Here is a 13,589-nt window from a genome sequence, read left to right as displayed (position 1 = left end):
TTGAGTTTCTGTGTGCCCCCTTGCCCCCTCTGAGTGTCTGTGTGCCCCCATGCCCCCTATGAGTTTCTGTATGCCCCGTGCCCCTGTGAGTGTCTGTGTGCCCCCCATGAGTTTCTATTTTCCCCCTTACCCTCTGTGATTGTCTGTGTGTCCCCCATGCCCCCCATAGTTTCTGTGTGCTCCCCTTGCCTCCCGTGAGTGTCTCTGTGCCCCTGATGCCCCTTGTGAACTGCCTGTATGCCCCCTCCCTCCTCCTTGAATCCCCCTCTTTTTGCCTCCTTCCTACTCTTCACCCCACTCTATTCTCTCTCCTCTCCTATTCTTCCCTCCTCCCCGCCCCCTTGCCTCCTCCTTGTTATCTCTGGCACTACCTCAACTGCGGTAAGGTATAGTACATCCATAGCTGCCTTTTGCAGCCACCTTGCCTCCTCTCCCCTATGCCCCCTTTTCCTTTTTCCTTTTTCTTTTTCCTGTTAAGCCTGGCACTATCCCAATTTCCGTAAGGCATAGTAATCATAGATGCCTGGCTTCCCAGCCTCCCTGCCCTCCCCTCCTCCCCACCCCCATCGTTCATTGTCATGTGCACATACTCTTATAATTTGTCCCATGACTTTTGATGGCAGCTTGTCTGTCTCCCCTCCTTCCCTCCTTGTCTTCTCCCCCGTTCTATAAAATGTGTCTCTGACCTATTTTGACAGTAGCTTGTTTTGTTCCTCTTCCTCTTGTATACTTCATGCACTACATCAATTGTCGCCAGGCATAGTAATGTTACTGCTAGTTTTGTCTCCTTCTTTTCCTTATCTGTTTCCATGCACTTGCACTATCTGAAATGTCGCCAGGTTTACTACGATAGTTATTATTCACATGCTGTATTGTTTCAAGGACTTTAAGAATTTAACTGTATTTTCCCATGTTCTCTCCCTCCCTGAAGCGCTTTGAAACAAATTGTGTATAAGTGCTATATAAATCAACAAATCAATTCAATTCAATTCAATTTGTCAGTTCTTTCTAGTAGGGAGAAAGTCTCTTTTCAGGTTACGAGTAAGCTGGATAAATATTCTGACATTTGCTGTGTTTTTAATGTACTGCATGTTTAAGGTCAACCCCCCCACCCCCCATGTATATAGAGTTGTTCACTGCTGACGATACATTGTTTTTGTGTTCTTCATTGCTTGATGTTCCTTACTCGTTGTTTGTATTGTTTTTTTGTTTCGAAAATCTAATAAACTAAGTATCTAAGAAACGTGCTGAGTTCTTAATACATGAAGCTTGTACAATGTTATTGCTTTTTGTGACACCTCCTCAGAATTTGCTGGGGTGTAAGCACAAAGTTTGCATGCTTCAGTATTTCAGCGTAGAGGGCATCGGTATGAATTGTATTACTCCACAAATAACCAACTTCTAGCATTTGCACAGCAAATGAATTCTTCATGTCTTTAACTGCTTTGATGAAAAACTGTTCTTCCCCCATAAAATAAGCTTTACTCTATGTACTACTGATTCTGTCGTTAGGGTTTTTGAACGACTATCTTGTTTATCTAATAATTGTTTGTACTTATAAATTGTCATTTGAGTATTAGTTTAATTGTGTTAACAAAAGAAATAAAATATGTGATATTTGTCCTGATGTTCAGGTTGATTATTTTACATAGGGCTCCTACATATTTGAGAGCCTCTTTGTGGACACACAAATATATGTTACGCAATAAACATATAATCATGGCCCCCATTGGGTAGAGATCCACCATTAGGTCAACGTACTAGGTAACAAGTAGATACATACAGTTAGGAGTGATTTGGTCTCCCGCTAGTACATATGGAGACAGTACACAGCGATTCTTTTCACTGTTAGAGCTTGTAAAAAAGATATTTTCTTGTTGGGACATTCTTTCGTGTTTGGTTATCCATTTACATTCCCAGTCCCAGACAGAGTAGGGATTTACCCTCCAGTTTAGAAGTTTCATTGTAGAGGGCATCAGTATGAATTGTATTACTCAACAAATAACCTACTTCTAGCATTTGCACAGCAAATGAATTCTTCATGTCTTTAACTGCTTTGATGAAAAACTGTTCTTCCCCCATAAAATAAGCTTTACTCTATGTAAAGCAAACTTGCTGTATGTTCTGGGGAAATGGCAGACATTTTCCACACAAAACATCACCACAATAAAAAATAAAATAAAATCGCAAAATCCAACACCAAATAGACGAAACAGTTTAAATATAAAAACAGCTGTTCGAACTCACACAATCCTTCCTAACCCCAAAACAGACCCAGTTAGCCAAAGAATACGCAGCGTATCTAATAACAGACAGCTAGCGAGCGATCAGAAACAAATGGTGGTTGCCTGCAAACACAATGTGGAGAATGGGCCTTAATGTCCCTACCGCGCACAGAGGTACACATTGTGGGTGGGCGACCTGAACAGCAGGCAGTGCACTCCCCTGAACATTATAACCCGGAAGAGTGACTGTTCCACCCAGGGCTGGCCTTAGAGACAGCAGCCCCCTGGGTGGAATTGCAGAACTCCCCTTCCCTGCAGGGGAAAGGCGGGGAGGGGGGACAGGAGTGCCACATTTGTTGTGCCCCTCCCTACTCTGGCACCTTGCATGGGGTTAATCACTGGAATAGGCTGCTCATGCATGCTAAGGCATGAGCGCCCTATTCTAATGGAAACTTCCACGCTCCTGTGTCGGAGCAGGGAGGTAATCATCGTGTGAATAGCATGCTGAGCACCCTATTGTTATTAAATGCGCGGGCGTATTTAATAACATAAAGGCGCCTGCTGCGCCTTCTCCCACTACACCAGATCGGGGGAGCTCTTAAAAGACTTCCCCGAGCTGGCGTGGCAGGAGGCTAATGGCACGCTGGAGGGGTCGCCCGCCCAGCTCTGCCCTAAGGCCAGCTATGTTTACACTGATGGTTCCTTCTGTGTACCATCCAATGCTGGACGATTCAGACTACAGTGCATACCTTGCGGTTACTATTTATAATGTATTTCATTGTTTGTAATTGTATAGTTGTTTTATAAAGTGCGCAATCACAAAAAGATGTTGCAAAGTATCTCAATGGGTTGGGGTTGGGGGTAGAATGGTGGCCACAGTGGTTGGAAACGTTTAGTCAAGTGCGCAATTGATTGAGAGTACAAAGGCAAACTGCATTAGTGGGGTGAGCTTAAAGAACAGGGGGGAGGGGCAAGGTGAGATGAACAAACCAGGCAAGGTTAGCAGATGAGTAAAGAATGGATTGCTTTGAGTATATTATCATTTCATGTGGCAGTGTCCTTGGATTGACGTTACTGTTTGTTGTGACTTGCAGGAAGACATTGGCCTCCCCTGGCTCTTCTACGTTTTTGTGGAAGCCTCCAAGCCGCTGCTCGAGCGTGAGCAGCTTAGTGGGCGGATACATACAGGTAAACAAAAAGAAGTTCACACTCTGGGGGTGCACTCATCGGATCTATGTATCTTGTTGCAGGGCTTGTGGCTTTATAATATCTGAAACACAATTGTTGTTTGCCCAGGAGTTTATATGATGTTACGATGTTCTTGCACAGATGCTGCACCTAATGTTTTTGAGCATGTTTTTTGTTTGTTTGTAATTAATTGCTCAACCCCACCCCATCACCCAAACAGAGAGGTGTGTGGGGAAAACATTGGTTGTGTCATGGAGTGCTCTTGAACAGGGGAGTTGCTAGGTCTGGAAAAGACCTGGGGCTACTCTGATGTCAGAACTGTTGGGACTGGGGGCTAGCTAGTCTTTTGGCGTTAGCTCCTGAGATTCTATCCAGGGCTACAACCAAAAGATCAGGGGCTATAGCCCCCTTAGCCCCACCCCCTAGCAACGCCCCTGCTCTTGAACAGACATGTTTTCGAATGACTGGACTCCAGATTGCCTTGCTACTGAGGTCATAATTATTATTCTCCACCACAGGAATGTTTATAGGTTATTGTTTGCTGAAAACAACACAGAATTGTACCAGTTATAGTTAGCTACACAGCCACGACTACCCCCCCAGTGTCCCTCGGCATTCACAGACATGATGTCACAGATGACATCAGAAATTACATAATTGAGTGCCGGCAGGACTACAACCAGAGAAAAGAAAGGGCGAGGTCAAATACTTGAATACGAATAACTTGAACTAACAACTACTAGGTAAACTAAAGCGATGTAGTTATCGTCGTTAGTACTGTGCTGCTAAATCTGCTCTTTAATACATTTGCTGGTGCGAATTTAGAAACCCAACGGATAGCCACGGTGGCTGAGGCCCGAGGCTGCTTTATGGCCCTATCCTCAGGGATAGCAGATGTCTAAACCTATAGCGTCTTTATAGCCTAGTGAGAAAGCTAAGGGTTCTAGGACACCAGGAAGAGCCACATGCGGGAACAGTGTGAACAAGCACCCTTGGAAGCCCAGCAACATCCCCATCCGGGGACATCAATTACAGCCGAAGCCTGCAGGGGCACCAGGAACACCCACATAAGGGGACAGCATCTACAGTTGCACGTACAGAGAGCCGCTGCATTTGCATTCAAGCCCACCAGGTGTTAGGCAAGATTTTCTTTTGGCTTCTCTTCTCCCATAGCTTCTATGGGACACCCTTTCTTTTTATTTTGTTTTTACTGCTGACCAGAATTTATTTTCACATCTCTTGATTTGTGCTAATTTTTATGGGAAGACTGATGCGTGCATAAGCCTATCAGTGCTAAGAGACTATAGGGGCCCCTTATTAGTTTCCCAGTATCCCACCAGATACTGGTAAACTACCGTACTGTCTGTGCCACCCGATATCCCGGTATTACCAGGATATTATGGGCGGCGGAGACACGATTAGCTACCCATTACATGGATATGATTCAGCATTTATCTGCCGGTAGGGGCCTGATCTACAGGCAGGTCAGGCCTGTCAGTAGATCAGAGCCGCTACCGGCAGACATTGAGTTGACCGGTCCAGAAAGGTGCTGGTATAAGTTGTTAGCGACACCTTATTGCCGACTGGCCAACTCGGAATGAGGCTGACTATGTCTCTCTTTACGGATTTCTTCTAGTTTTTCACCTGCACACATCACCCTAAAATGAAGTGTGCTTCGGGTCCTTTAGACCCTTGTAACTCTTTCTTTTGTAACTTTTTGTGTTACAAATACATTTTGTCCACGATGGGTTGGTGTCAGTGAATATTTTCCTTCCATATTTTAAGATTTTCGCTCGTGCACATTTGCAATTACACGCACATGAAAGCATGTCCATACAAGTACCAATGTAGGTAGTAGTTTCTTGTAAAATAAAAGTCATGTCATCACGTTCTCTCCCCTGCACCTGTACCTAACTATGGGCCCCGGGGCATTACCTAAAGCGGTAATGCCCTCCAGCACCCCGCGAGGGGCTTATTGCTATTAGTATCCTGGGGTAAAATGCCTGGGATACTATTGGCGTAGAAGTGGTATGAAAGTTCTGCAGCGTCTGGTTTCCGGAAAATGGTTGAACGTGACGTGACGTTGCTTGGCTGCATGTGTTAGAAAAGACTAGATTGCACATTTAGGCACATTGGTATGGAGTGGAAGGTAGCCATGTTGGAAGGATGTTACACTGGCTAAAGTATTTTATATTTGCGGCTTGCTCCACACAATAGGAGTGGTCTTGAAGGGGAACATGTTCAGACATTTCAGTGCCAGCAATTGCGGGCTGTGGGGCGCAAATAGACTGAGATCACTGCAGAGAGCAGAACAATGTATGCAAGGAGGAAACAGCCATAATGACAGTAACAATATATTAAATATTCAGCTTTAGGTTTGGCACCAAGACCTAGTGAATTCCTCTACCCTTACTCCCACCCCACCTTCCCACAATCAAAGACACACAAACACACACACTTTCATAAATCTTCACTCACTCACCCACACATGCACACACACATGTTTGCAACACGATACACACTGTACTATCTTTCACATGTGCATACCTGCACATGCGCACATTGTCACAGTTCCCTGTCTCTCGCTGGTCTGTCAGGCAAGGATGGAAACATCCTTTGTGCACACATGCGCTGTTGCCTCTACGTCCCATTTTGCCACCTCTAAGATGGTGACCTCAACGAGCCCTTTGCTCGTGTACATGCCTTAGCCATCATGGCAACATGTTTCCTTGAATCTGTAAAGCAGCCGTTTGATCAAATTCCGTCTCATCGCTAAGGTATTGTTTCTTCTTTAGCTCAGTGCTGTTCTCTCCTCGTTGCTGTGGTGCTGCCCCTTTAAGGGAAGGGCATGCAGCGGAGTGACGTTGCACTCCGCCGAGTGCATTATAAATAAAGGGGGCGTTCCCTGCTGCGTTAGTGCATCCGGGGAGCCCGAACACAGCAGACGTCTCCGGCTGAGTCTGTGGGGCGTGGGGGCTCATGGGAATCGGTAGCAGGGTCACTGAGAGAGCCCCAACAGTGGTGACGAGTCCGGTATGTTGCCTGTGCCCGGTGGTGAAGCTTGGAATAATTTTTCAAACGGAGCGGATGAGCAGGCTCATTCGTTCCATGCCGCAGGCCGGGTAGATATCACGCAGCAGGCGGCCATTTTGGAACCTTGGCAGTGGATGTTCACAGCGCTCTGGTGGGGGCCAGTGATTGACATCCAGGCCCAATTTTTTGACACATCGCCCACACATGCCCAGATTTCAATTTTTTTTTTTATTTTTGGACGAGCTACGTCGAGTGAAGATGAGGTGCTGAGGGGAAGGATGCTGAGGCCTGCTTGAACCCTGGACCTCCCTGGCTCAATTTGTGGACCATCTGTGCTGGATGGTGGATCCTCCACACTATCCTGCAGCTGAGGATATTCATCTTCATGATTATCATCATGAACAGCTGGCACTTTTAAAGCACAATTTTGGACTGGTAGACCCTGTGGCCTGCAGCATCTGCTACAGATTTTCATCATCATCATCATCATCATCATCAGGACTGGACTGGTGTACTCCACGGTCTCCAAGGCCTGTGCTGGTTGGGTGAGTTGCGGCCCCCATTCTGTCCTGCGGGGGTGCCTGTGCACTTTAACCCATGAGTGTACCTGGTGATCAAACCGGTGGGCAGCCTGCAGACCAGCAGCTACCTCAAGTTCAGCCCCCACCTGTGGTTCAACCAGTGGTTCAGCCTGTGCCCCAAGTCATGGCACAAATGCGGTCCCCTGTGGTGCTCCAGCCAATCCCAGAGTTTGATGTCTCAGACCCTCCATCCAGTCTGGGGCCCCGATGGAATCGGTGGGTTGACCGCCTGGACATGTATTTCAGGGCCACCATGGAGACTAACGACGACAGTAAGCTGGCGATGCTGCTGTATGCTGCAGGGCCTGCGGTACAGGAAATATTTGAATCGCTTTAAACTGCTGATTGCTCGTATGGTGCCACCAAGACAGCTCTCCACAACCATTTCATCCCATTAGCCAATGCAGACTATGAGAGGTTTGTAATGTTATCGGCTCGCCAGAAGGAAGACGAGACTCTGAACACTTTTTCTGGTCATCTGAAACACCTGCCTCTGGTGTGTGCATGGGGTGCAAGTAGAACACGCAGGATCGAAAATCACGGCAAAATTCTATGTGACTCCTATGTGATTCTAGTAAACAAATCCCCCGTCCCGGTGCTGGTGGACACAGGTGCGTCTGTCAATGTGATGGCCCGTGGACACTATGATGCAATGGACACCCCACCAAAACTGGTCACCCCCAGGGCTCACATCTTCACATTCGGAGGATCAGAGCCGATTCCCCTGGATGGCGCATTTGTGGCCAAAGTAGAACACGCAGGATCGAAAATCATGGCAAGATTCTATGTGACTCCGGTTAGCACAAACACGCTACTGAGCTGCGCTACGGTGGAGGCCCTGGGAATTGTAAGCTTTGCGTACTCTGTGTACATGGAAGACATAGATGACCTACTGGATAAGTACTCTGCCCTGTTCCAAGGAATTGGACAAATGGCTGGTGACCCGGTGAGGCTGCACATAGATGAGTCTGTGCAGCCCATCGCTGAAACACCGGAGAGTGCCCTTCCATCTGAGAGAACTGGTGGACAAAGAGCTGGACAATCTAGTAAACTTGGACATTATTGAAAAGGTTGAAGGTCCCACACCATGGGTGTCCCCTATAGTGGTGGCAAGGAAACCGAAACAACCCGACTCAGTAAGAATATGCGTCGACATGAGGCTTCCCAACAAGGCCATCAGGAGGGAACGATACCTGACGCCGACCATCGACGATGACATTGCGGAACTGCAGGGAGTTTGTTTCTTTTCGAAGCTAGACCTCAGGGCCGGATATCACCAGGTTGTCTTACATCCAGAGTCGAGGTACATAACGACTTTTACCACCCACAGAGGCCTGTACAGGTACGAGTGACTCAGTTTTGGGGTGTCGTCGCAGCCGAGGTGTTTCAAAACATCATCAGAGGTGCCCTGGCTGACCTGGACGGAGTTTTGAATATCAGCGATGACATCCTGGTATCTGCAAAGACTGAGGTAGACCGTTTACACAAGCTGGCCTGGACCTTTTAGAGGCTGCAGTCACTGGGCCTTATGCTCCACTGGGAAAAGTGTGAATTCTTGCAGCCGACCATCGAATTCTTTGGATTTATGTTCAAGGAAGGAGGTGTGTCACCAGACCCCAGGAAGGTAAAGGAAATTAAAGAGGCCCGACCACCGGAGAATGTGTCTGAGGTGAGGAGTTTTCTTGGGATGGTGACGTACTGTGGTGGGTTCATCAAGAACTTAGCATCCAGGTTGGAGCCTCTAAGGGCCCTCACTAAGAAAGAGACGGCGTGGCAGTGGGGCACTCTCGAACAGGCAGCGTTTGAAGATATCAAAAGCGCCCTTACAGCGAATACACCATGGTATTCTTCGACCCAACACTTCGGTCGGAGATAATTGTCAATGCCAGCCCGTTCGGCCTGGGGGCCGTACTGATGCAGATCAGCCTGGATGACAGCGTTCATCCGGTGGCGTATGCAAGCAAGGCACTGTCTGACACCGAGCAGCGCTACTCCCAGATCGAGAGGGAGGCTTGGCCGTCCTGTGGGGGTGCAGGCATTTCAGGCTGTACGTTTTAGGAACGCCGGTGACTGTTGTGACTGACCACAAGCCACTGCTTCCCATTCTGGCAGGATCCTTGTCAAAACCGCCGGCGAGGATTGAACGGTGGATGCTCGCACTCCTCGAGTACGGGGTCTTGCTAGTGTACAGATCCTTGCCAACAATGCGGCGGACTATCTGTCCCGCCAACCGGGAAAGGGCAGTGAAGATGCACCGGACGCATGTGCAGAAGAAGCGGATGACCACGTGCAGATGGTGGTGGAAGCAGCCACCCCAAATGACATGCCCCTGGAAGAACTGGAGGCAGCAGCTGCTCGGGATTAATGTTTTCGCATCCTGAAGACCGCTATGCAACAGGGGTCATGGAAGACGGTGCTGGAATCCCTGGCTGGATGCACCCAAGAAGCAAAAGGGGTGCTAGAACAACAGTGGAAGGTGAGGGAGGAACTGTCGTTCTCAGCCACAGGCCTCCTGTTGAGGGGTGACCCAATCGCGGTCCCCCAAACCAAAATCCAGGAGGTAATAAGTCTTGCCCATCAAGGGCACGAAGGGGCCGCAAAGACAAAGGTGGGGTTTCCTGAACTGGAGAGGCGGGTTGATGAACATGTGGCTGCATGCGTCTGGTGCCAGGCGGCATCCCCCACACAACGAGAGCCTGCCATTGAGACCATGCCCAGAAGGATGCGCCCGTTGGAGGTGGTACATGCGGACCTCGAGTCCACCACACAGGGTACCCACTTCCCAGGGTACCCACTTCCTGGTGGTGGTGGATGAGTACTCCCAATACCCAGAGGTTGAATTCGTGGACTCTGTGGCTTTTGAACATGTGGTGGTGGCACTCGAGAAAGTCTTCGCCTCTCATGGTTTTGCTCATACCCTGTGCTCAGACAACGGGGTGCCCTTTGAAGGTGAGCGATTTGCGGAATTGATGGATGGGTATGGGGTTCAACATTGGAAGATCACCCCGCTCTGGCCAAGAGCCAACAGGGAGGGGGAAAGGCTGATGCGGACATTAAACAGACATTCCGCATAGCGCAAGGCCAAGGACGATGCCTAAGAAGAGCACTGTACCAATTTTTGAGGGAATACCAAGCCACTCCCCATACCTCGACAGGGGTGGCACCGGCAGAAGCCCTGTCCAAGCAATGCCCCCGGGACTGCTACCAGAGGTTGTTGAGAAAGAATAAGGGGTTATCGATGACCAGCAAGTGGAGCATGATCACCGGCTGAGGACTGAGCAAGAAAATGCGAGGAAAGGACTCCGCCCACAACACCTGGCACCTGGGGATGAGGTGCTGATACGAAATCGGCACCCCCACGGGAGGTTGTCCCTCCCCTATGAACCGGAGCAGCTGGACGTGGTAGCTGTCAAAGGATCAATGGTGACGGCATCCGACAGCAGATCGTCCGCCACCAGGAACGTGAGTTTCTTCAAGAGGCTGGGTGATACAAGGACTGACCCACCCCAGGACAGGACAGCATGGAGGTGCCTGATGAGGGTGGAGGTGCTGGACCCTTCCCTTCGTCTCCTGCCAAGGGAACACCTGCTGATGGATCGCCTGAGCCGGAGGCCAGCAGGAGGTACCCCCTGAGGACAGGGCGAGGGAAACTTGCTCGCCTCACCGACTATGTAGTAGGACAAGTATCCTGAACGACCCGCGGGTCGTTTTAGTCGTTAAAGGGATCCAGGGCGGCTGTGATTAAAGGGGTGCCGTGGAAGGATATGTTTTCATTTGCACTGTTTGATGTGTTGTTTGTTATTGTTGGCATTGTTAATGTTAATTTGTTGTCTTCATGAAAAAGGAGAGTGTGGTGCTGCCCTTTTAATGGAAGAGCACGCGGCGGAGTGATGTTGCACTCTGCCGCGTGCACTATAAATAAAGGGGGCATTCTCGGCCGCGTTAGTGTGACCGGGGAGCCCAAACACAGCAGACCTCTCTGTCTGAGTCTGTGGGGGTTGTGGGCTCACGGGAATCGCTAGCAGGGTCACTGAGAGACCCCCAGCAGTTGCTATCCATTGTTCTGACTTCCTTTTGCCTTCTCCTCTGTTCTTCTCCTGTTGCTTTGTTTTCTCTCTTCCCCATTTCGATGTACTGCTGCTGGGTTGGCCTCCATCCTGCTAGCCCTCATCTTGTTCTCTGCTCCAGTTCCACTGTGAAACACTTCAACCTCCCTTTAGTGGAACCGGCTCTAGCCTCCTTGTGCCTCCTTCCTGCTTGTCATCCTGTTTGAACTACTCTCATATTTTGTTCAGCCTACTGCCTCTACATTTTCATGGAATCAGAATACTTCCTGCTACTACCCTAGAACTCTTGAAACTTCTAAGGTTTTTCCCACTATTGTTTTTTTCCCCCTTATTTCTGGAGATTCACTCCAGACGTTAACTAGGCTATGTGTATCCTTACCAGGCAGTGTGGCGTCCAGAGAGGGCCGCCCATTTCTTCAAGACTTCCATTTTCGGCAGAGATGCCAGACCAGCTCATCACCTACATCTCTGCTACATGTCAAATCTCAAGTGAGCCATAAACCTGACATACATCATAGACACAACCACTCACATTCATGTATACAACCATACAGATGGCCGCTAATGGTTGCTCTGCAAAACTGCTTGGTGTTGGTGCAGATCCAGGTGACCCTTTGGAAGGGGCTTCAGGCGCTCCAGATCAGCGTAAAAGCAAACATAGTGGGAAGAAACACATAAAGAAATCTAAAAATATTAAGGCTATTAAAACAAGAGCAAAGTCATCAAGAAAATTCTAACGTAACCTGACTATTGTGGAATCTTTAAATCGACTGTCGAATTACCAGAGGTAAACAAAGGAGCAGATGACCACCAATGAGTAAGAATATATAAGCATACATCTGAAGATGTGGGGAGAGTAAGGGAGAATGTCTCCATAATCTCTGATGCGGATGAGTCTATTGTATTGACAAATAGTGACCCTGTGAGCACTGCTGTACAAATTGATATGATTAATGCTCCAGTAGAGCCTGTTGTAAGTGGTGGTATCACTTTTGGTAAAGCCATCAAATCACAATTTTTCGTGTGTGCTACTCCGGTGATATGCTCATTTTCAGGGGAAATGTAAAAGTTTTGTGGATACACAGATAGTTGGTGTTGGTAGGACTTTTCAGAATGAGGGGTAGTACCGAGTAATCAAGGGTTGGGGATAAATCTGCTTCACATAATGCGCTGTTGGAGAAATTAATCAGACAGCAGAATGATACAAAGATTAGGAACAAACTTATAAAGAATAACCTTTTACGTGGCCCCTTGGGGTGCACAGCTAGTGGGCAATCCTGTGATCAATCATAAGAATACTGAATGAGGGTGTGGCCCTGAATGAGAAACCTTTCAGAGGGAGGTCTGTCCCCATTGTTCACAGTATATTAAAGGGTGCTTGCAGTACTGACTATCTTGTACAGTCAGCAAAGGTAGCTAAAGTATGGTCCATAAATCCTGAGAAAAATGTGCCTATGTACTGTGATGAATCGGATGATGTCATCACACCTTTCTCGGTGGTAGCCTCTCCTCATGAGGCCAGAGACGGCAGCTGCTACCTGAACCTGACGCTGGGGGTGGCTGCGCAAGGGAGAATTGTATGGTATTTCTTCCACTCAGGAGGATCTACAACCACGTTTTAGCTCACTGCACCCATCACAGAGGAGACATATCAATTTGCATATCAGTCTTTGTCCCACCCACAAAGGCAGTCCAGCACCGAAAGGCAAGGCGATTCTTCTCTGAACAAGAGTACCATCAGCAACCCCAGACACGTGTTTCAGCCTATTCGGGCCTCATCGGTGAGGTGAACCTGTGCCTCTCTAAGCACAGTGAGCAAAGCGTCCACTTCTGGATTACCCTGGGTTACTCAGGGTGAAACCCCAAGTTTTACAAAGTTACAAAGGAGTGTGGGAGCCCCTCTACCGAGAACCATCATGGGTCAAATACCCTGTTCTATGAAATTTCTTCCACTCAGGAGGGTCTACAGCCACGTTTTAGTTCACTTCACCCTTCACAGAGGAGAAATATACATTTGCAGATTAGTCTTTGTCACACCCAGAAGGGCAATCCAGTATCGAAATGCTAGGCAATTCTCCTCTGAACAAGAGTACCGTCAGCAACCACAGACATGTGTTTCGCCCTAGTCAGGCCTCATCAGTGAGATGAAACTGTGCCTCTCTAAGCACAGTGAGCAAGGGGTCCATGTCTGGATTACCCTGTGTTTTGCAAAGTTACAAAGGAGTGTGCCTTTTCCATTTACATGGAAATTCTTCCACTGTACAAAGAACCTAGTTATATTTTCAGAATTTTTGTTTTGCTGGAAAGAAACCTGGAGAAGGGAGACATTCCCAGGAACTGTGAACACCATCTAAGTAGAAGCCTTTCTGTTAGAGTTGTACATTTTGTTGAACCTGAAGATGTGCGCACTTTTCAAGCTAAATACATTACCCTTAGCACCTTTGAGTTACTTTTCGAATGTGGGGGCTATATTAGGACTTGGGACACAGGACATT

At 48.1% G+C, this 13,589-nt stretch overlaps 1 protein-coding gene across 3 annotated transcripts in view; it reads left to right on the top strand.

The window, feature by feature from the left end:
* Positions 1–13,589, top strand: part of FYCO1 (FYVE and coiled-coil domain autophagy adaptor 1) — a 1,135,599-nt gene that overhangs the window by 437,556 nt on the left and 684,454 nt on the right. For all 3 annotated transcript variants that reach the window (XM_069613367.1, XM_069613366.1, XM_069613365.1), the window contains exon 8: positions 3,320–3,413. In XM_069613367.1, the coding sequence (XP_069469468.1) occupies positions 3,320–3,413 (94 nt within the window). The remainder of the gene's footprint in view (positions 1–3,319; positions 3,414–13,589) is intronic.

This window comes from Ambystoma mexicanum, chromosome 5p, assembly GCF_040938575.1.
Source record: "Ambystoma mexicanum isolate Mex_15411 chromosome 5p, UKY_AmexF1_1, whole genome shotgun sequence".
NCBI lineage: Eukaryota > Metazoa > Chordata > Amphibia > Caudata > Ambystomatidae > Ambystoma > Ambystoma mexicanum.
The sequence above is the reverse complement of the archived record's forward strand: the minus strand, read 5'-3'. Positions and strand labels throughout refer to the sequence as shown.